Genomic DNA, 20,534 nt, shown 5'->3' with positions numbered 1-20,534 from the left:
GGTCCTCCAGATGTCCATGGTCTACAATTCCCATGAGCCCCTGCCAGCTGGCAGGGGCTCATGGGAATTGTAGACCATGGACGTCTGGAGGACCACATGTTGACTACCCCTGACTTAGACGAAAGGTGCATATTTGTTGGATAATTCCATGATGATGTTTACTGGGTTCCTCCTAATGTCTCCTTATATTTGTAGTCTGGTGGTTTCCAATACATTGTCTGAAGACACATGCATGCCCACGAAAGCTCACGCTTGGTTGGTTGGACTTAACATTTGTTCTGCTGCTTTGGACCAACACGGCACCCACATGAATGTCTCTCCATAATTAATGATCTAACCCTTCTAAGTCTGCTGATTCCAGTTTCACTCTGCTTTGTTTGGGATCTTAGATCCAATCTGTAATCTGGACCAAGCTAGCCGCTCGACAATAGAACTTTAAACTGGGAACGGCCAGTCCTCTCCCCGCCCCTCCCGATCTTGACCCTGTGGTTTCCAGGGTGAGAGTGGTTCAGACAGAGAATAACTGGCCCAAACTCAGCCAGCCAGCATCTTCCATGGCGGAGTCTAATTCAGATCCTAATCTAACGCTCCCAGCGTAGATTCTGAGATCGAATCTCCATTCTGCCAGAGATGTACAAGAACCATTTGGGAAAGAATCAATGCAGAGAAAGCAGGTGCCTAGTCTAGTCATAGGCCCCATACTTTGTCTCAGTTCTTTCCCTAACTTAACCATCCTTGGGCATCTGCTTGGCCAAAGGGGGATTCTAACTCAGACCCTAGGCCAGCAAAGCAGTAGACCAGGCTCTGAGTTAGAATCCCCCTTTGGCCAAGCAGACACGCAAGAACCATCTGGGGCCAGCAACGAGCGATCCAGGCTCATTCCACACCTGCAGGATAACGCCCTTGCGGCCGGATTTTCCCATGCAAGGCAGGACAATCTACTGTCCAAGCCCACTGAAAGTAAATTACCCCGTGTGCATCCAACGGGCCTAGAGGTCGCACCGGCCCTTCCCTCGCCCACCTTCTCCCTCTCCGCCCTAGACCCATTCCGCACACCATACGCTTTCCATGCACAGAGGACCCCGTTCCGCCCAGGAAAGTCCAGCTGCCAAAGCCCCCTGGGGAATGTGCCTTGTCCAATGTCTGCGCAGTGGGCCCTTGTATCTTCTTGATCATTTACACCCTGGGACCATTCACTGCCCCAGCTCCCATGCAGCAGCACAAATGGGGGCAGATGAGGTGCACCAGTCCAAATGCTCCCCCAGGTGGGTGCAGGAAGAAGTGGGGCAACCTGCCACGACTAAAACTCCAGCCTGCAGCCCGGCATGACACCTCCAGTGCAGAAACGGCCCCTAGCAGGAAAACTCGATCCCTCCCCAGATCCGAGCCCGCAGGACGGGGCTCCCCAAACTTCCGCAGGCGCAAACTCCTTCCCAGCTTGGGCCAGATTTGGGGGGGGGGATCTGTGGGTGGTGGGGGGGGGGGAGAAGGAGCACCACGTGACGCCTGCTCCGGCTTGATGCGCGTCTCTTTCACCCCCCCCTCCTTTGCCTCCCTCCCTCTCCGCAGTTCTACCTTAAGGACCGCCTGACATCAGCCGAGTGGGCCGGCCGTGGGGTGGGATTTCCTGTGCGGGAGAGGTCAGCTGTTCGCCGGCTCTCCCCCTCCCCGCCGGGCTGTCTGGGTCCCGCTGGCCGCCCCCTCCCTCCTGCCCCCCGCCCCCCTCCCCTGCCGCGCTCCCTGCCGCTCTCTGCCGCTGCCTCCTCTGCCTGCAGCCCTTCCCGGCGCCGGCGGCTGCCTCGCTCTCGGGTGCTCCGGCTCGGCGCGGGCGGGATCGCCGCAGATCGCGGCGCAGGGGTAGGGGGGGGAGCCCGGCGGGACTCTTTTGGGGGATCGCGGCGGGTAGGGATGTGTAAAGCACAGGATGCCCAACAGCATCGGGAAAAGGTTTAAACCCACCAAGTACATCCCGGTCTCCACCGCCGCCGCCTTGCTGGTCGGATCCACCACTTTGTTCTTCGTCTTCACGTGAGTCGGCGGGGGGGGGGGGGCTGTTGCCATGGAGGAGGCCACGAAGGGAAGGGGGGGGGCTGGGAGGGATCTGGGAGGCCCCTTTTTGTTTTGGAGGGGGCTTTTTTGGGGGGGATGCTCTGCAGCTGCTTCTTCTCGGGGTCGCAGGCTTTGCAGATGCTGAGAGATGCTCTCTGTGTGTTTGGGTGTTTTGATGGAGGGGGGCTGCTTCCTCCCCCCCTTCCTCCTCCTCCTCTCCTTGCCCATCGAGGTGGCACCATGGCGTGGCCAAATCCGACTTGGGCAGTGCCCGCTGGGAAGCCCTGCGTCTGACTCAACCCTCCCCCCCTCCCGCCTTTGCTTCTTGTGCGCCAAGAAAAAAAGGGGGGAAATAAAATGTGCAGGGAGGTGTCGGCCTGGATGGGAGGGCGCAAGATGCTGGGCGATGCCGTGGCTTTGGTGCAGTTGGGCCTCCGGATGGGGCGAGGGGGCCGGATCCTGCCCGCCAGAGAGAATCGGCCTCCTCCTCTGGAAAGGAAGGGACGGTTTTGTTGAGACGGAGAAAAAATTGGCTGGATTGGTGTTGGGGAAACTCTGAGATGCACCCGCCCCACCTTGGGCTCTTTGAACAACGCTTTTTGGGTGGGTTGGGGGGGGGAGGGGAAGCTTTCCTCTGCAGAGAAGCTGAAATGATCCCCTTGGTATCCCCAGGGCCGTCGCCTTGGTCTGAGGTTCATCGAACCTTCCGCTTTTCTGGTTCTGACCCTATTTGGGCCGATTTGGCGGGCAGGTTTGTCCTAAACCTATTCGGTCAACCCCCGTCCTGCATGCAGGGGTGGAGGGAAGGAAGGTCTCTCCAGGTGGAATAACTTATTTGATTCTCAGCCTTCCAACCACTTCTGGCTCTTGAAAATCTCCTAGGGAATACTTAAGAGAGTACGTGGAGATGGTAATGATTTGGGATGGATTTTTTTTTGGGGGGGGAAGGGAAGGGTTGAATCTTTGCATATTATCCACCCATCTCAGTTTTTGAAAGGTGAGTTCGGGGTGTTGTAGGCGGTATCTAGAGGTGTGCGTTATCAAATACCCCACTGGCTTGTCTTGGCTGCAAATAAATCTATGTGTCTTTGCTCCCAGCATGAGTCGATGGTCCTTGGAGTGATCTTTCCTTAATGCTAAAAGGGGATGTTGGCTGGGGAGATGTTGGTTGCGTTGTCTGGTTCCGTGGAGTGCCCTTGGATGGTTATTCTGTGAAAACTGTTCTCGAATAATGCCGCCTGTGCTTTGGCGCATGAGGCCTGGGAAACGCCAGCGACGGAAAGAATTCGTCGCCCCCAATTCCTGAAGCCGCATCTTCCATCAAATTATAGGGGATCTATATGTGCCCAGCTTGAACAAGGCACCAAGATAAACTGACTTATTTGGCGGTCTCAGTTCTGATGTTCCAGGGCAGGATTCTTAGAGCTGTCCTGCCCTGTAAGAGCCAGAAGCATTGATAACTGAAGCCTCCAAGCTGAGCAGGCATTTCTTCTCCCAGGGAAGGGAATAGCATAAATCCATTTTAGTTGAGGAGACATGATGGCGAAATGGAACCTCCATGTTCAGAGACAGTGTCCTGCACAAAACCTCTTTTGAAGGGAACAAAAGGGACATGCTTATAGATATCCAGGGGCATCTGATTGGCCACAGGGATAAGATGCTGGACTAGCAGAACATCAGGGTCTGATCCAGCAGGGCTGACCTTGCATCCTTATGAGACCCAAGGAATAGGACTGATGCCTGCCTGTCAACTGGGATATACTTACATATTTAAGCATGTGTTTATATTGGAGTTGTCTGCTCAAATAACATTCAGGATGTTAGGTAAAAGAAAATTTGTGGCTTGGTCATTGTTGGCCATTGTATTACATACACCGAGGCTTGGTCACCGGACACTGATCATTGTATATTAACTGCATTTTTCAGCTATGTAATTTATGGCATCCTTATATCAATTTTGCAGCAATGTGATTCAGCAAGATAACACACTATTTACAGGCAGAAGCCAGTTCTGTAGGACATGGGAAGAGCTAGGCCTAAGGACAGGCGGGAGCTAGGTAAGGTTTTGGATTGTGCCACTGTTTGTCCTGTTTCTCGAAGACAGATTTTTCTAAATAATTGTAGGGTTATTTCACCTTGTACCTGCTGTTCCCACATCACAATAGCACCAGTGCACAGGGAGAAAATATTTGGATTGCCCTCAAAGTGAGGACCTGGTTGTTTTAGCTGATTTTTACATTTGGGCAGAAATGGGTAGAATTTTCATGTAAACTGGAAATATGTGGTGGTTTTTTAAAGCATTTCAATGATTGTATGAGTTTTTTATATTTTATTTTCAGGTTGGTTGTGCCATGCTTTTGAATACTCTGAGTTGCACAAGTTATTCATAATTAGGAGCAATAACAATCTACTCTAGTTAAAGGACTCCAGAAGCAAGGCTGGGAAAGACCACAGAAAACTAACTGAGTAGCCAGGCTGGTGAATTTAAAGTAACAATTTACTTGAATACACAGGTCAAGGGAGACTTGGTTGTGTACATGAGCACCTCTGGTGTCATGTTTAAGAAATAATGAACATTTTTATCCCGCCCTTCTTGTAAAGCATGTCAGGGTTCATCCCTTCCCTGTTTCATGCTCCAAACAATTTTTCTAGGTAGGTAGGGAAGGATCAGAAAAGAAAATGATTGGCACAGCTGGTAAGTTTCATGGTCATGGTGGGATTTGAACCCAAGTCTCCCCAAAGCTAGTCCAAATCCTACATCTCAAGCTTCTCAGTCCAGGGAAATGATGGCTGTAAGAATGAGCCCCAGAGCAGATAAATATGATTGAAGGTTGTGGGAATGAGCCCGAGAACAGACAAATATGATTTTCAAAAGCACATTTTCTTCCCCTTCCTCTTAAGAACTCTGAAACCGTGCCAAGGTGTTTCTAAACACGGGGAGAGACTTGACAACTTGGGAGTTCAGTGAAATATAATATTCCTTCCTATTATAAAACATAACTTTCTCTTGTACCAAGAAAGAGCGGTGTTGATCTTTCCACTGTGGCGAAAGATGACTTTTGTTTTTAAAATAACAAGCTTGCATTTTTCAGAAGTACAATAAATCTCGCATTCTGGCCCGCCTGACAGTTGAAATGCGTTCTTTCCTCTCTTAAGTCATGGCTTACTTGAAAACGTCAACAGTGCCTTTGTAGCTGCCTGAAGGGGAGTTATACTGCCCCGTGCTCCATGGGAAAACAACCTTTAATCATCAAAGAGGCCAAGAATGTCCACATTCTAGCTGGAGATCGACCCTACGAAAAAGTCTGTTTGCCCAGCTGAAACTCCATAACTTAACAATACGGATAATTGACATGTTGGCGAATAATCCTTAAAGATTCTGCAGCCCAAATACTGGTGGTTTGAGCTCTTGCTTAGGAAAGGACACACACAGGGTCTCTCGGTAAGTGAGAAATGTACAAGGAAACTCCTGGCGCAGTTGTTTGGACCCAAGTCACTCAGGAAGCTTCCGTGGCAGGGCAGGGATTCGAACCTGGAGTCTTCAGGAGCCTAGTGCAACCATGCTGGTTAGCTAGTTATTTTTCGAAGCTGCCACCCTCCCCAACTAGGGATTCTAGCCTCCAAACAGGACCTGGGGATCCCCTGGAATTACAGCTCATCTCCAGACTACAGAGATCGGTTCCCCTGGTGAATATGCATGCTTTGGAGGGGTGGGCTTTGTGGCATTGTACCCCATTGAGGTCCTGTCCTCCCCAGGCTCCATCCTCAAATCTCCAGGAGTTTCTGGCTACCTGACCCCTCCTCCCCCAACCCAATGCCCAGTGGGACGGGGCACTCCTACCCCAACTCTTAGCACCACAGTCTGGATCTATCTTGGATATCCTGTAACTATTCTTGAGGGCCAAATTATATATTTAGAGCTCCAATCCCCAAAGTGCAGTGGGCTTCATCTCGGTCACTTGTTATTCATCTGCATGCTTGTTCCTACATGTGCTTAAATCCTGTTTATGACTTTATTTTAAAAAATCCTTGCTTAGGGGACTGGTCTTTTGCTGTGGAAACAGCTGACTAAAGATGGTCAAACCTTACATAAAGTATGCTCTGTCTTTCTCTCAGTGGTACGTAACAGGGCTATCTCTAGGCAACCTGCTGTCTTCTGTTTAGCCTGCAGATCTCACACTGTGTTTGCATATTACCTTGGAATTAAAGTCTGCAGATGCACAAGGGGCTTGCCGCCCGGGAGTGCTTTATCAGATTCGACGGCGTGACAAGTGGAGTTAACAGTCTCTGTCTGAAACTTTGCAGTTTTAAGACTCGGGTTTCAAGAACTTAATGACTACTTCTGCATACTGGAGGGGAACTTTGGGCTCCTTGTTTGCATTTTATCTAGATATTTATAACCTCAAACAGCTTCTAATGTTGTTCTCCCATCCTCTGTTTCTGCCTCCACAACAACAACCCCACGCATTTTAGGTTAGGCTGGGAGCATAAATAGATCATCACATGAGTTTCCTTGGTAGAATGGGAACTGGAACCTAGACCTTCTAGATCAGGGGTAGTCAGCTTGTGGTCCTCCAGATGTTCATGGACTACAATTCCCATGAGCAAACGCTGGCAGGGGCTCATGGGAACTGTTGTCCATGGACATCTGGAGGACCACAGGTTGACTATCCCTGTTCTAGATTTGAAATGGCCACCCATCATGGTATACTATACTGGCTAAGCCAGTGGATGGGAGACCATCAAGGCATTCCCGAATGGCTACTGAGAGGCAGGCAATGATAAACCGTCTCTGAAAGTTCCTTGCCTTGAAAACCTACCAGGCAGGGGCTCATGGGAATTGTTGTCCGTGGACACCTGGAGAGCCACAGTTTGGCACCCCTGGGGGTCATGACAAATCAGCTGTGACTTGATGGCCAAAAAACAAACACACTATTGGGTTTTTTTGCATCCTTGCATACAGGCACATTATATATTGGTGAGAGGAGCAGTGCATGCTGGGAGAATCCTGACTTGCGTTTTGTCAGTTAGTGTCGGTTAGTGTCGGTTGGAGGCAGTTAACAGAACCTCAGTCAGTCATTGCCTCTGCTTCTATCTACTTACGTGTTCGAGACAGAGTCAGTGTCTCAATCTATTACTTTTGTAGCAAAAAGAAGTGTGTTATGAACAAAATTTACCTCAGTGGCGGAATCGATGTTGGTTATTGCGATTTTCCCAATCGAGAAGAAAAGAAGGAAAGCCTGTCAGCTGCAGAAGAAGCGTCCTTCATGTTTAACAGTAACTCAAAGGAAATGGAATGATTATTTCAAGAAGAAGAATAACTGCTCAAGGGAAAAACAAGCCGATCTTTACCGATACAACATTTGTCTCCAAACAAAACTTCCCCCGCTTACTCTGCCTGGGATTCTGTGAAATCTAAACATGGATGTATTCTGATATTCCACAATGATATTGGTGTAAATCACAAACTCAGCCCAAAATTTAGTTTTGACAACACATCCGGGTTGCAGAGTGGTGTCATTTACAGAGAAATTTCCTTGTGGGCCTCTGCCCTAGAACAGGGGTAGTCAACCTGTGATCCTCCAGATGTCCATGGACTACAATTCCCATGAGCCCCTGCCAGCGTTAGCCAGATTACAGCAATCGGTTCTCTTGGAGGAAATGACAACTTTTGGAGGATGGATTCTCCGGCCTTACATCTGGGTTGACCCCCCTCCCTCTGAGATTCCCCCCCAACCCCCGCCGCACCTAAAACTTCCAGAATTCCCAAGTGGGAGTTGTCAGTCTTAAGGTGCGAACACACAAAACAGACAAACAGTACATTTCTGTAAGATGTCTTACTGTGCTGAAGATTGAGGCCACTAATGTCTTTACAAGCCTCACTGTTACACTCCCTCAAATGGATTGCTTTGGAGCGGAATGGTCTAATTTGGTCTGCTGGAAGACGAGGGTTTAATTAAAAATGGTTGTTCAAACACAGTGCAGAAGCCACTTCGTGTTAAAGCCAACCTAACATTGACAGGGAAAGATAATCTCAACACAGAGCCGTGGAGAAGCTTTCTTAGAAAGCTTGAGGAGCCTTGGTGAGTGTGGTAGAAATCAATGTTCTATTTTGGAGTGAAATTGCCTATTGGGGAAATCTGATCCCAGGTTTTCGAGGTCATTTGTTCCTTTGGGGAGTAGCTGCAGTTAGAAAAATGGAAGGGCCAATTATTTTGTGGGAGTAAGCCCTTAATGGGAAGTTAGGTGGCGTGCCAGGGGTGGCCAAATTGTGGCTTGCCAGATATCCATGGGCTACAGGGCCTGTGAGGCCCTGCCAGCACGTGCTAGCAGGGGCTCATGGGAATTGTAGTGCATGGACCATGGACATCTGCAGAGCCAGTTTGGCCACCCCTTGGCTCTATATCATATATCACATAGAGGTATGTGTACATCCTTGGAGGAAACATCCCAATGTTAGCATTTGCTTCTTCCCCCTTGCTTTCAGGATTTTCGAAGACTGGTTAGAAATGACCCTTTTTACTGTGCATTTACACTGGGCTGGTTTAATTCCGATTTCTTGTAGTGGATCCTGGTTGTCACGACTGTTTGACAATTATTTTTGGAGTCCTACACTGTAGTACCTTATGGTCCTTACTACGGGGCCTTTCTGCTTTTCAAACCCGTTCTGCCCCCAGTTGCCTCGATGGTCCTGCTGAAAAGCGGGGTGTAAAAACGGTCTCAAGTAAATAAATGCACAGATGTCCCCAATCACGTCTGCGTATGCATTAGCGCATGCCCCTGCCTCGTGTAGGCAGACAGAAGTTTCCTCTCCCAACAGGTGACAAACTCATTTGTCGTACAACGTGTTTGTGTTGACTCACAGATGGGGCAGGAATCTTTTCCTTGACTCTTTGTTGGGTTGTTAGAACTTCCAGAGACCGGCACACACTTTGTGCTTTGGCCTGGGGTTGTCAAACTGCGGCCCTCCAGATGTCCACGGACTACAATTCCCATAAGCCCCTGCCAGCATTTGGCTACCCCTGGCTTTGGCTCTGACCAGACGCATGCAAAGGATAAGCCACTATTAGCGGAAGAAACAGGCTCAAGAAAAGGATTGCGGTGTTTGAGGCCTAAGAGAAAACGCATTGGCTGGTTGGTTTCTAAGAGCCCTCTCTGCAGTGAATGATCAGAGCAAGTGGTTTCAGCCAGACTTTTAGCACAGGGCGTAGCTCTGACAGGTTATGAGTTCAAGGCTGTAGGGTATGTTTATTAAAATTACACAGCAGGGAGTGGCCAAGCTGAATATAGGCTTTCAAATTACTTTCTGTGATGGCCATTTGATTTTTTAAAAAACATCAGCCCGCAGTTAATGTGAGCAGGGGTCAACCACCGCCACAATGACCGATATCACCTTCGATCTGTTTTCTGCAGATTTGTTCAGCGGTTGCCAAATCTGACACAAAACAGGGCATTCCAGGAAGGCCAGCATTCTTTTTGGTTGGGGGAAAAAGATCCGTTTTTCAGAGTTTGTGGTTGCTATACCTTGACGAATGGCAGGAAATGCGTGCTTGGCAACGCAGCTCTGAGCAGGGCCTTGGATAACTAGAGATCCCCCATGGTTCAATTGGGACTAGGGCTCAGGGACAGAGTATTTGCATTTGATGCAGAAAACCCCATTTCAATCCCTGGTACCTCCACTTGGAAGGAATCAGGTCGGCGGTGGGGTGTGAAAGAGCTGAATGCTGCTGCCAGACAGAATTGGCAATAGAGGCTAGACAGAGGCTGGAGAGCCATCTGATGGAGAGGCTGATTCTGTGAAGGTTCAAGGGGGCGGCAGGTTACAGTAGATGAGCGATAGGGATGTGAGTGTCCTGCATAGTGCAGCGGGTTGGACTAGATGACCCAGGAGGTCACTTCCAACTCTATTATTCTATGATTCTATGAAATCTCTCCATGGCGGCTTTCCGTGTTCACTGTCCTTGCTTGGTGGTACACCCCTGTTTAGTCTTGATGACTTTGTACCCTGATTTGAATAGTTCAGGCTAGTCTATTCTGATCAAATCTCAGATGCTAAGGAGGGGTGGCCTTGGATGTCGGACCACTAGGGAAATCCAGGATTGCTCCACAGAGGCAGGCAATAGCAAACCATCTTCGGTTCTCCCTTTCCTTAAAAGCCCGGTGGGGTCAGCGTAAACCAGCTGGGAACTGATGGTATGTTCCACCCGCAATTCTTGTGTGTGCCTCATAGCTTGCAAAAACATTTCCCTTCTAGGATTCAAGTTAAGTTGCCTGACAGCAGTATCCTCTAATTGGGAGATTAGATTTTTTCCGTCATCACGTGAGGCCTGCTGGGTGACCTTGGGCCAGGCACGGTTCTCTCAGAACTCTCTCAGCCCCACCTACCTCACAGGGTGTCTGTTGTGTGGAGAGGAAGGGAAGGCGATTGGAAGCCACTTCGAGATGCATGAGGCCTGCTGTGTGACCTTGGGCCAATCAGCGTTCTTTCGGAGCTCTCCGCCCCACCTGCCTCACAGGGTGTCTGTTGTGGGGAGAAGAAGGGAAGGCGATAGTAAGCCTCTTTGAGACTCCTCCAAGGCACAAAAACCCAACTCTTCTTCTGGCAATGGTAAGTAACGCTGTAAAGACCACCAACACACACCCGGGGGATCTTGTTGATGGCACCAAACAACATTCTTGCGCTGAAAATCCCTTGGTTGTGTAATGACAAATGCCTGGGTGGTGTTTGAGTGCTAATCATGTCCTTCGTTTGTCAAAAATTGAGATGACTAAACTTAGGAGAGCTATTCCTGATGCTGGCTGTAGCTACTACCCACTTAATATGCTTGACCTGGGCTGCCAGCAAATTCTCTCCTCATTCTTCCCAACAAACTCAGTCTTAAGAATCTCCAGCAAACCAAAATAGCTGACCAAACAGAGCGAAACGGGGCCCACAATTAGCTCCCTGCGAGCTGCCTGGGCTCTTGGCGTCCTTGTACCGCAGTCAAAGAGATTTTCAATGGAATGCTGAACTATGCAGGTCAAAGTATACTGGACATTTCTCTCCCCCCCCCACACACACACACACTTATAAATAGAAGCCATTTATTTGAAAGGTTGGAAGGTTTACCTTGACTGCTCGAAAAGGCAGTCTGGGTGTCTTTTGAGTTTTCCCCCAGAGCTGACGGATGGCAGGTTCAAAAGGATAAGAGTAATATTTAGCATTCATGTACAGCTCTTGAGTGTACCTGAAGACTTCCACTGCAATCTCTTCTTATCGTCCTTACACCTACCCTGTAAGGTAGGTTGTTTGTTATGATACTCATGTGGTGGGTAGGGAGGCGGAGTCTGAGGGGGTGGCTTGTCTGTGTTAGGCTATCGCAGAGGTAAGATTCAAACCCAGCTCCATGGCTCTTGGCCAAACTAGAAAATACATTGGGAGGTCCTTCACTGGATCTTCTGAGTGCTCTTTATTGGTCAAGGACAGCCCCAAGATGTGTTTCAGGCATCGTGTTTGAAGCTGAATTGGCCCAGAATTCATTGGACTGCCACGTGAATCCTGGCATTAAAATTTAAGCAGAAAACAAAAACAAAAAAGTTTTGTGAGGAAAAGAATATTATTAAGAGAGATTTTTATATGGGGCTGGGGAAGATCATAGTTAAGAGCAAACTGAAGTGCAGGCTTTCTCAACCTGGATTTCATGAAACCCTGGGGTTTCTTGACGGCCCTGGAAGGGTATCCCGAATGGGTGGGAGTCCATTAATTTTAAATATATTTTTTATTTTGTTAAACATTTATTGAGTGATATGACCATGTATAAGAGCCTCTTGTGGCGCAGAGTGGTAAGGCAGCAGTCTGAAAGCTTTGCCCATGAGGCTGGGAGTTCAATCCCAGCAGCCGGCTCAAGGTTGACTCAGCCTTCCATCCTTCTGAGGTTGGTAAAATGAGTACCCAGCTTTCTGGGGGGTAAACGGTAATGACTGGGGAAGGCACTGGCAAACCACCCCGTATTGAGTCTGCCATGAAAATGCTGGAGGGCGTCACCCCAAGGGTCAGACATGACTCAGTGCTTGCACAGGGGATACCTTTACCTTTTTATAACCATGTATGGTCATGTCAACACCCCCACCCTCCCAAAATGGCCAGCGATGGGGGTAGGAAGGCGAGGGTTGTCTGGTAGGCATGTCCACAGCTCTGCTTCCCAACCACATTCTGCACATTTGTGCCACTTCTGGGGTTTCTCAAAGCCTGAAGAATGTTTCAAGGGTTTCTCAGTGCTAAAAAAGTTGAGAAAGGCTGCTCTAGTGGCTGGGATTGAATGATATGGACACCTTGGAACAAATAAACCCCTTGGTACGGTGTACAGATTGAAGGTGGAGCATGTATGCTCACCAATGTTCTTTGGAGTTGCCTCCTCATGAACTATTCTGAGCAACTTAAAAGACCCGAGGATTCTTCGTTATATAATGGACAGTTCACCCTCCACACACCCTACTTAGTGTGAGACCTATCAACCCTGTTGCTCTGTGACCCCTTAGTTTAGATGCGGGGAGGGGCTTAGTTCTTCCAATTATGTATAATATCATGAATTAATAACGAATACTGCTTACAACTGTGGAAAGGAGAGGGGGAAAACCCCCCTCTTTAACTGGTGTTTCTTCACCACCTCCCCTTCTGTAGCTAAGAACAATGCGCGACAGTGGTGTACGTTGGTTTTAATGAACCAAAATGATGGAGAGGTAAAAATACTTTTTCCCTCTCACACTGTGGCCTTGGTCTGAATCGGGACTCTCCACAGCAGCTGTTAGCTTTTTTAAAAAGAAAAAAACCTCCGGGACCATCGGATCACAGATTCCAATGTGTCACATTTCTTTCGGCTTCCTCTGGACAGAGAACTGTGCCGTTATTTCTCTTTTTCTAGCGCTTTACTGTTCATAGGTGTGTGATAACAGGGATTTCAGAACGTAAACTTCGGGGCCCCTTGAGGCGGAGAGAAAGAACCTCGGTGTTGACAGGTCACTGTAAAACCATTTCGCACATGAAGCAGAGAGAAAGCTGGGTTTTGTCCCCGGCGTGTGAGAGACGGAGCGAGGCCTTTGATTACAGGGCTAGATCCTATACGAAGTTACACCTTTGGCGTGATCAAAGGTGGTGTTAAGATTTTTTTTCCCGAACTGACTCGCAAAATGGACAGCAAAACAATTGGTGTTAATAACATAGCGAGGCGCCGTGGGTCAGTCCAGCTCAGAGGGAGAGCAGATGTACTTGTGAACGAAGAAAACAGGGGCCAATTCTTTGGCCCTGGCATGAGAACTGTGCCCTCCCCGTCTTCACTCCTCTGCAGAGATCTGATCAGCCTGTGGACTGAGCCCTGATGGTTCCTCCCTGGTCTCCTCCCACCTCTGTACAGGTGGTTTGTCCTCACTTTGCTAGCTTCTTCATCGCTCCTGTTTTCTGCCCCGTGCTATCCTTTATATCCTTTAAAGAGCCTCTTGTGGCGCAGAGTGGTAAGGCAGCTGCCTGAAAGCTCTGCCCATGAGGTTGGGAGTTCGATCCTAGCAGCCAGCTCAAGGTTGACTCAGCCTTCCATCCTTCCGAGGTTGATAAAATGAGTACCCAGCTTGCTGCTGGGGGGTAAACGGTCATGACTGGGGAAGGCACTGGCAAACCACCCCGTATTGAGTCTGCCATGAAAACGCTAGAGGGCGTCACCCCAAGGATCAGACATGACTCGGTGCTTGCACAGGGGACACTTTTACCTTTACCTTTTATCCTTTATTCTGAAATAGCCTTCCGTCAACCCGTCCAAAAGTCCAGAAGGCAATTCCTTTTTAAAGTTAAAGCTTCCCTTGAAAGATGGCTCTCTCTGGCAGCGGGCCACCAGCTGATCACAGCGTACCTCTGCAGTAGGAGAGTCAGCCTCCAGTGGTACCTGGATATCTCTTGGAATTGCAACTGTCCTCTAGAGCAGGGGTCGTCAAACTGCGGCCCTCCAGATGTCCATGGACTGCAATTCCCAGGAGCCCCTGCCAGCGAATGCTGGCAGGGGCTCCTGGGAATTGTAGTCCATGGACATCTGGAGGGCCGCAGTTTGACTACCCCTGCTCTAGACTCCAGACATCAATTCCCCCAGAGAAAATTCGTTGCTGTTCCTTCCCCCAAACCTCCAGGGATTTTCCAACCAGAAATTGGCAACAGCAGCCAGAACGTGAACTTGGTGGGCTGCGCATGGCACGATGCTTAGTGTTCACGTGAGTCCTGATGTGCATTCTAGCAATACTGTCAACTCAGACGATTTTAACCTTGGGCTTCAGAATTCCCCTTTAGCTTCCGAGACCCACTTTCAAGCCGGATTTCACAAGGGCGAGTCACTTGATCCTGCCCCCCAATGAACGCTGAGGTCCATCCTTTCTTTTCCCGAAAGCTGAGAGGTTCACGTGTTGAATTCTTGTCCTGACATCAGTATTTATGAAGACATTCCCTGTAACCTCGGGGAGAGGTTGTCTCTGCAGACCTTTACATTAACACGATCAAATGGCAGTGTTACTTTTTCCTTTTTTATTTTTGGTGAAGGGTGAATCATAAAGCTCTGACAGATTTTTCGCTAAGTGCTCCGCTCAGCCTGATGTGTGTACAGGGCTCATGTGCACTGAGATACAATTAGGTCTGACAAGGCCGATCTCCGGTCCCAATAACTACCCCCTCCGCATCAGGTTGCTCTCCTAAAAGCAATAAAGTATGGTCTGAAGTCCTTTCTGGCCAAATGAGGATTTAAAAATTAAAAAGCCAACAACCCTGCAATTCCTGTTCTTTTTTTAATTTGAAACCTATTATTTGAAACCTACCTGTAATTATGTTATGTTTTCTAGATGGAATTACTGACTAATAAGCCCCAACGCTCTACACCTATCTTCTGGTCCTGGACGAGCTGTCCAGAAAAAAAGAACGCTAGGATCTAACTATATTATCATACTTGTGTCGGTATTTGTGAACACGGGATCAACTGTTCTGTTCATTAAAAAAAGGCTTTGGAAGGTTCTAATAACAAGATGTCAGGCCCGTTTTCAATGTCTCCGTCAGCAACTCTTTAACAGCATGTTTCCGCTTATGCTTTAAGGCAGGGGTAGTCAACCTGTGGTCCTCCAGATGCGCATGGACTACAATTCCCATGAGCCCCTGCCAGCATTTGCTGGCAGGAGCTCATGGGGATTGTAGTCCATGAACATCTGGAGGACCACAGGTTGACTACCCCTGCTTTAAGGTGACTTAAGGTGACTTTAACATTGGTAAAGCGGGACACCATTGACCGAGGGGGTTCTTGATTAAAACTTTGGTCTATAGGGAGCAACAAAAAGTTGCATAGAACGCAAAAATAGTATTGCAATATATATATTTTTAATTTCAACATAAGTACAATTTGCCAGGTACCCCTAGATGTCCCTCCAAAAGTGAGACAATCTGGTCACCTTAGCTTATATTCAGAATGGCATTAATAGTATTTCTCCAGACCCCATTTCTAGATTGGTTGTTGCTTATATAAGCACAGCCGGCTAGCTGCTTCCTAACGTGCAGGACGCATTCTACACCCATGGTTTCTGCATTTGGGAGGTGGTGAGCCCACCTGCCTACTCCTGCTTTAAACCACCTCCTATCTCTCTGCCCTCAAGTCCTGCTTGAGCCTGCCTGTTCATTTGAACAGTGAGGTCACTTCCCGGGGACTTGGCAGGGAGATGTGGCCAGGTAATGCCACTTCCAAGGCTCTTCAAAGCCTGGAAGCATTGCTTCAAGGGCTCCTCCGCCTTACAGAATCAGTTGCCTGTGCGTGTGAACCTAGTAGGCTGGAGAATTATTGCTCTCACTGTAATAAATCGTCGAGGCTGGCAGTTGAGCGGATATTGCAGTGGGAGCTGCAGAGACAAGCCTACAGACTAGCAGATTCACAGCACCTGATTTCCCAGCTCCAAATTTCTAAGGACTGCAGCCGGGTGAAGAGAGTTCCCTATTTCCAATAGTCTGATGCTTGCAGTCTCACACTAACTCCCATTCTTTTTCTGGGTTTAACAGATCCCACCTACCTCAGAAGGCGGGTATCACTCACACAGTTCCTCCCTGTCATCCTAGAGCAGGGGTCCCCAACCTTTTTGATCCCGTGGACGTTTTTGGAATCCCAGCGCAACATGATGGGCGCAGCCACAAAATGCCTGCAGCAGGAGGCGGAGCCAGCAACAAAATGGCTGCTGCGGCTTACTTTCAGTCATACATAAATAATAAAATAAATATAGTGAAGATCTATGTGTTGTGGTGGCACCTGCTGTCAAAACAATGCTTGTGTTTTTTTTTAATGCACAAGCAATCAGATCTCAAATAGCCAATCAGAAGCCTCAGCTCATTCATAAATTACACATAACCGCACAAAGTCAAATGGGACACATGGTCTCTTAGACAGCAAAAAAAGGGCCACTGTCCAAGAGACCATGTGCTCTGGAGGAGGGCAATTTAAAGGAACAGTAGCTCTGAAAAATGAGAGGAGTATTTAATTGTCCATGCTAGGAACCTGGCTGTGCAGTGACATTTTTAAGTTAGAAAAATTGGCCTAATTTTGATACGGAAAAAAAAGACTGGAGGTGGAAAAAACACTAGAAAATAACTTATAATCAATGCCACCGTTGGGATTCTCCATTAAGAACTAAATGAATGAATCATGGCAATTCCGTACTAAATGGCTAGGAACAGCACCCATCCACGAAAAAAAATGCTTTTTACAAATAGAAGCGGGTCTTGAATGCGAGAGGCTCCACTAAGAGAGGGACTCAAATATTTTCCATTAAAAAAAATACGTATGCACAAATTAGATCAGGACCCTCGCTCCTAATGAAAGAGCTCCAGACTGCATGCTGGACAGGGGAGGAGATGGGGGGTTAATTTTTGATGGCCATCTTTTATGTCTGGGGATTTTACGGGTTGTTTTATTCTTTTACTGTAAACCGCCGCAAGTCTTTGAGAGTGGCGGTATATCAGTTAGAATATAAATAAATTTATTTATTTTATTTATGTATATTTATATACCACCCTCCCCCGAAGGCTCAGGGCGGCTTACAGGGAACAGGAAACAGGTACAGATAGCATAAGGAAACACATGTGACAACAGCAATAACAATACAGCAATAATAACTCCAACATGATAATAGCAGTAATAATAAGATAGAACTGCAAAGGAGCATCAGCTCAACTTAGCTCAAGTAAAATAAATACAAACTAGCATTTGTCTTTGTGTAGGCCATAATCGTGTTACACTGCTTTTAAAAACAGGGTGGGCTTTGGAATGCAACACTGTGAGAAGCAGAACACAAATATTTGGCAAAGGGAGTGTTTTACTCCTGTGATTGAGTTTTCAAGAGTCAAAGCTCTCTTTGTCACTGACAAGACTTGTGTCTTGCATCTTCCTTGGTCAGATACTTGCATCTGCCCAAAACCTTTGGCTCTTGAAAACTCATACCCTGAAAATCTTGTTGGTCTTTGTTACTGAGTTGAAATGTAGGTCTTCTACAGCAAACCAAAGTGGCCACCCACTGAAACCATCTTCTCGATGTAGAGGGCAGGATTGTGAAAGAGACAGAGTCGGAAAAACGGAGCAAAAGAAACAAACAGAAAAGCCTTACAAGAGAGTCCTGATTCATGGCAGAACCCTGGCAAACTGTGTGAATAGATGCTTTACTGCTCCAGCGGATTGTTAACATTCTCTCTGCAAGAATTATGCTGACCGAATGTTCGCTTGACCTTGCTTGAAGTTCAAAGGCAAAAAAGGGCGAGATGCTCTTTTAAGGCTTCGTCGGTTGTTCTGTTTCCATTGCACTTCAGTGATTTGCTTTCTCTCCCCCCCCCCCGCCCCATGGGATCATTAGGCAACGGAATATTGTTTACCCACAGGGAGTAACAGAAGTGCAGATCGTCTGAGCCGTTTGCAAAACAACAAATACACCTTGGGTCAGGCTCTGGAGAATGGCCTTGAGGAGAGAAGAAAGCATAAATAGGATGGCAAGCCAGAAGCGCATCAGAAGAGCCCTGCTGGATCAGACCTGCAAGCCGTCTAGTCCAGCATCCCACCTCACACAGTGGCCGACCAGTTCCTCTGCAGGACCGACAACAGGGCAGAGAGGCTGAGGCCTTCCCCTGATGTTGCTTCCTGGTTCTGGGATCCAGAGATTGACTGTCTGTGAATGTGGAGGTTTCCTTTAGTCATCATAATTAGTTGCCTCTGATAGTCCTGTCTATCTAATCCTCTTTTAAACTCTTGGATAATTTTACCAACCTCTATCATATCCTTACTTAGTTGTGATATCTAAAGGGGGCATATAAGTATCACCTTGTAGTGGGCCAGTTCACATATTCAGAAGAAGAAAAGTTGGTTCTTACCTGCCGCTTTTCTCTTGCTGAAGGAGTCTCAAAGCGGCTTACATTTGGCTTCCCTTCCTTTCCCCACAAGAGACACCCTGGGAGGGAGGTGAGGCTGAGAGAGCCCTGAGATTACTGAAGAAGAAGAAGCTGGTTCTTATATGCTGCTTTTCTATACCTGAAGAGTCTCAAAGCGGCTTCCAGTTGCCTTCCCTTTCCTCTCCCCACAACAGACCCCCTGTGAGGTGGGTGAGGCTGAGAGAGCCCTGATATTTCTGCTCAGTCAGAACAGCTTTATCAGGACTGTGGCAAGCCCAAGGTCACCCAGATGGCTGCATGTGGGGGAGCGGGGAACCAAACCCGGCTCGCCAGATTAGAAGTCCTAACCACTACACTAAGCTGGCTTTTGGTAGATCTGGTAGACCGATGTGCTCTGAAGGGGTCAGTGCTCAGAACATAATTTCTAGTTGTACAGTGTCCCCAGACTGGATCAGAAGCACAGCGTGTTGGGATAGGGATATTAACCCTCCCTTCCCCTCTCCACTTTTGGGGGATCACAACCTACCAAGTATCACTTCCCAGCCCATTCCTCAGCTTGTTGCTTTTCTTTTACAAAAACGGGAAAGGTTGAAATTACGAGCAAACGGCACCAGGCCTAGTTAAACTCCAAATTTGTGCAGCATTATCTGTGAATTCCACCTGGTCGCTGCAGAGCTAAGAACGTCTCGATTCCCCCCCTCCCACTCTGCCTCCATATTTATTCAACCCTCTACAGAGACTGACTGTCAGTTTGGTGTAGTGAGAGCCAGTTTGGTGTAGAGCCAGTTTGGTGTAGTGGTTAGGAGTGTGGTTAGGAGTGCGGACTTCTAATCTGGCATGCCAGGTTCGATTCTGCGCTCCCCCACATGCAACCAGCTGGGTGACCTTGGGCTCGCCACGGCACTGATAAAGCTGTTCTGACCGAGCAGTGATATCAGGGCTCTCTCAGCCTCACCCACCCCACAGGGTGTCCATTGTGGGGAGAGGAATGGGAAGGCGACTGTAAGCCGCTTTGAGCCTCCTTCGGGTAGGGAAAAGCGGCATATAAGAACCAACTCTTCTTCTTCTTCTTCTACTATTTGTGTTGCATTGAAGGAAAAGCAATGTCATCAATGAAATATGCCAAAAAGAATTGAGTTTGCTCCTCCAGTTGTCATCGTACAGCATCGTAGCCTTGAAGAGACTCATCTTTAGCTAAGAAGAGCTGGCAAGAGCCAGTCGGTCTGCGATGGATTTTTAAACTGTCTCCTCCGATTCATGTTCGGGATCGGCCGCAGATTGACTTTCGCTCGGCCCTTATGTTTCGTTTGCTCGAAAGGAAGTGGAATGTTTCCTTTGATAAATACCCTCCCGAGCAGTCCTGCTTTTGCTGTGTTTTTGCCAGCCTTCTGGAAATAGCTTCCTATATATATATATAAATACATCGGGATGGGCAATGAATCATGCCAAGGCTCTCTGCTATTCTTTTCTCGTGCTCTCGTTCTCAAGTAAGATCATCGCGTTGGCTCTCATTCCAGAATATAGTGCCTTTGGCCAGGGCTCAAAAAGGGAAAAAAGCATGTTGCTCGTAACAGATACTCGATTCAAATGGGGCTTCTTTGATTAGACAACCCTGGAGAACTTTATTTTTAACTTGACGTGTTTGTTTCCTTGCTTTCTGCCTTGTGTTTTGGCAAGTACTAAGCAAGGCTGTGGCAGGAGCCTATCTGTTGATATCCCACTGAACCTCTGGAGAAGATGCAACAGGGATTCCCAACCAGGCATCTGCAGAAATTTTGGAGAGAATCCGGGGCCTTTCATCTCCTGCCTTTAAAGGGCTTGGCCACTTCCATTCCTCCTCTCCCTCCAGTTTTATTTTTATTCATTTATGCTTGTATTTATCAGCCGCCACTCCCAAGCTGTGCCAGCTCATGGCAGTTTACAACAAAACCATAAAACAGAAACATTGGTGGCAAAATCTAGTCTATTTCCCTCCCCTCCACCCATCTACAGCCGATGACAATGGTCCACAATAATCCACAATGATCTACCACTGCCCTCGTGAGCGGTACTCACGCACAGAAGACCAAGTCAC

The 20,534-nt window shown here is 48.0% G+C and overlaps 1 protein-coding gene across 1 annotated transcript in view; it reads left to right on the top strand.

Moving 5' to 3' along the window:
* The first annotated feature begins 1,678 nt into the window (after positions 1-1,678).
* Positions 1,679-20,534, top strand: part of ZDHHC8 (zDHHC palmitoyltransferase 8) — an 88,597-nt gene continuing 69,741 nt past the window's right edge. The window contains exon 1 of the mRNA XM_077307239.1: positions 1,679-2,028. Within this exon, the coding sequence (XP_077163354.1) occupies positions 1,925-2,028 (104 nt within the window). The 5' untranslated portion in view covers positions 1,679-1,924. The remainder of the gene's footprint in view (positions 2,029-20,534) is intronic.

The sequence above is a fragment of the Paroedura picta genome, chromosome 13, assembly GCF_049243985.1.
Source record: "Paroedura picta isolate Pp20150507F chromosome 13, Ppicta_v3.0, whole genome shotgun sequence".
NCBI lineage: Eukaryota > Metazoa > Chordata > Lepidosauria > Squamata > Gekkonidae > Paroedura > Paroedura picta.
The sequence above is the reverse complement of the archived record's forward strand: the minus strand, read 5'-3'. Positions and strand labels throughout refer to the sequence as shown.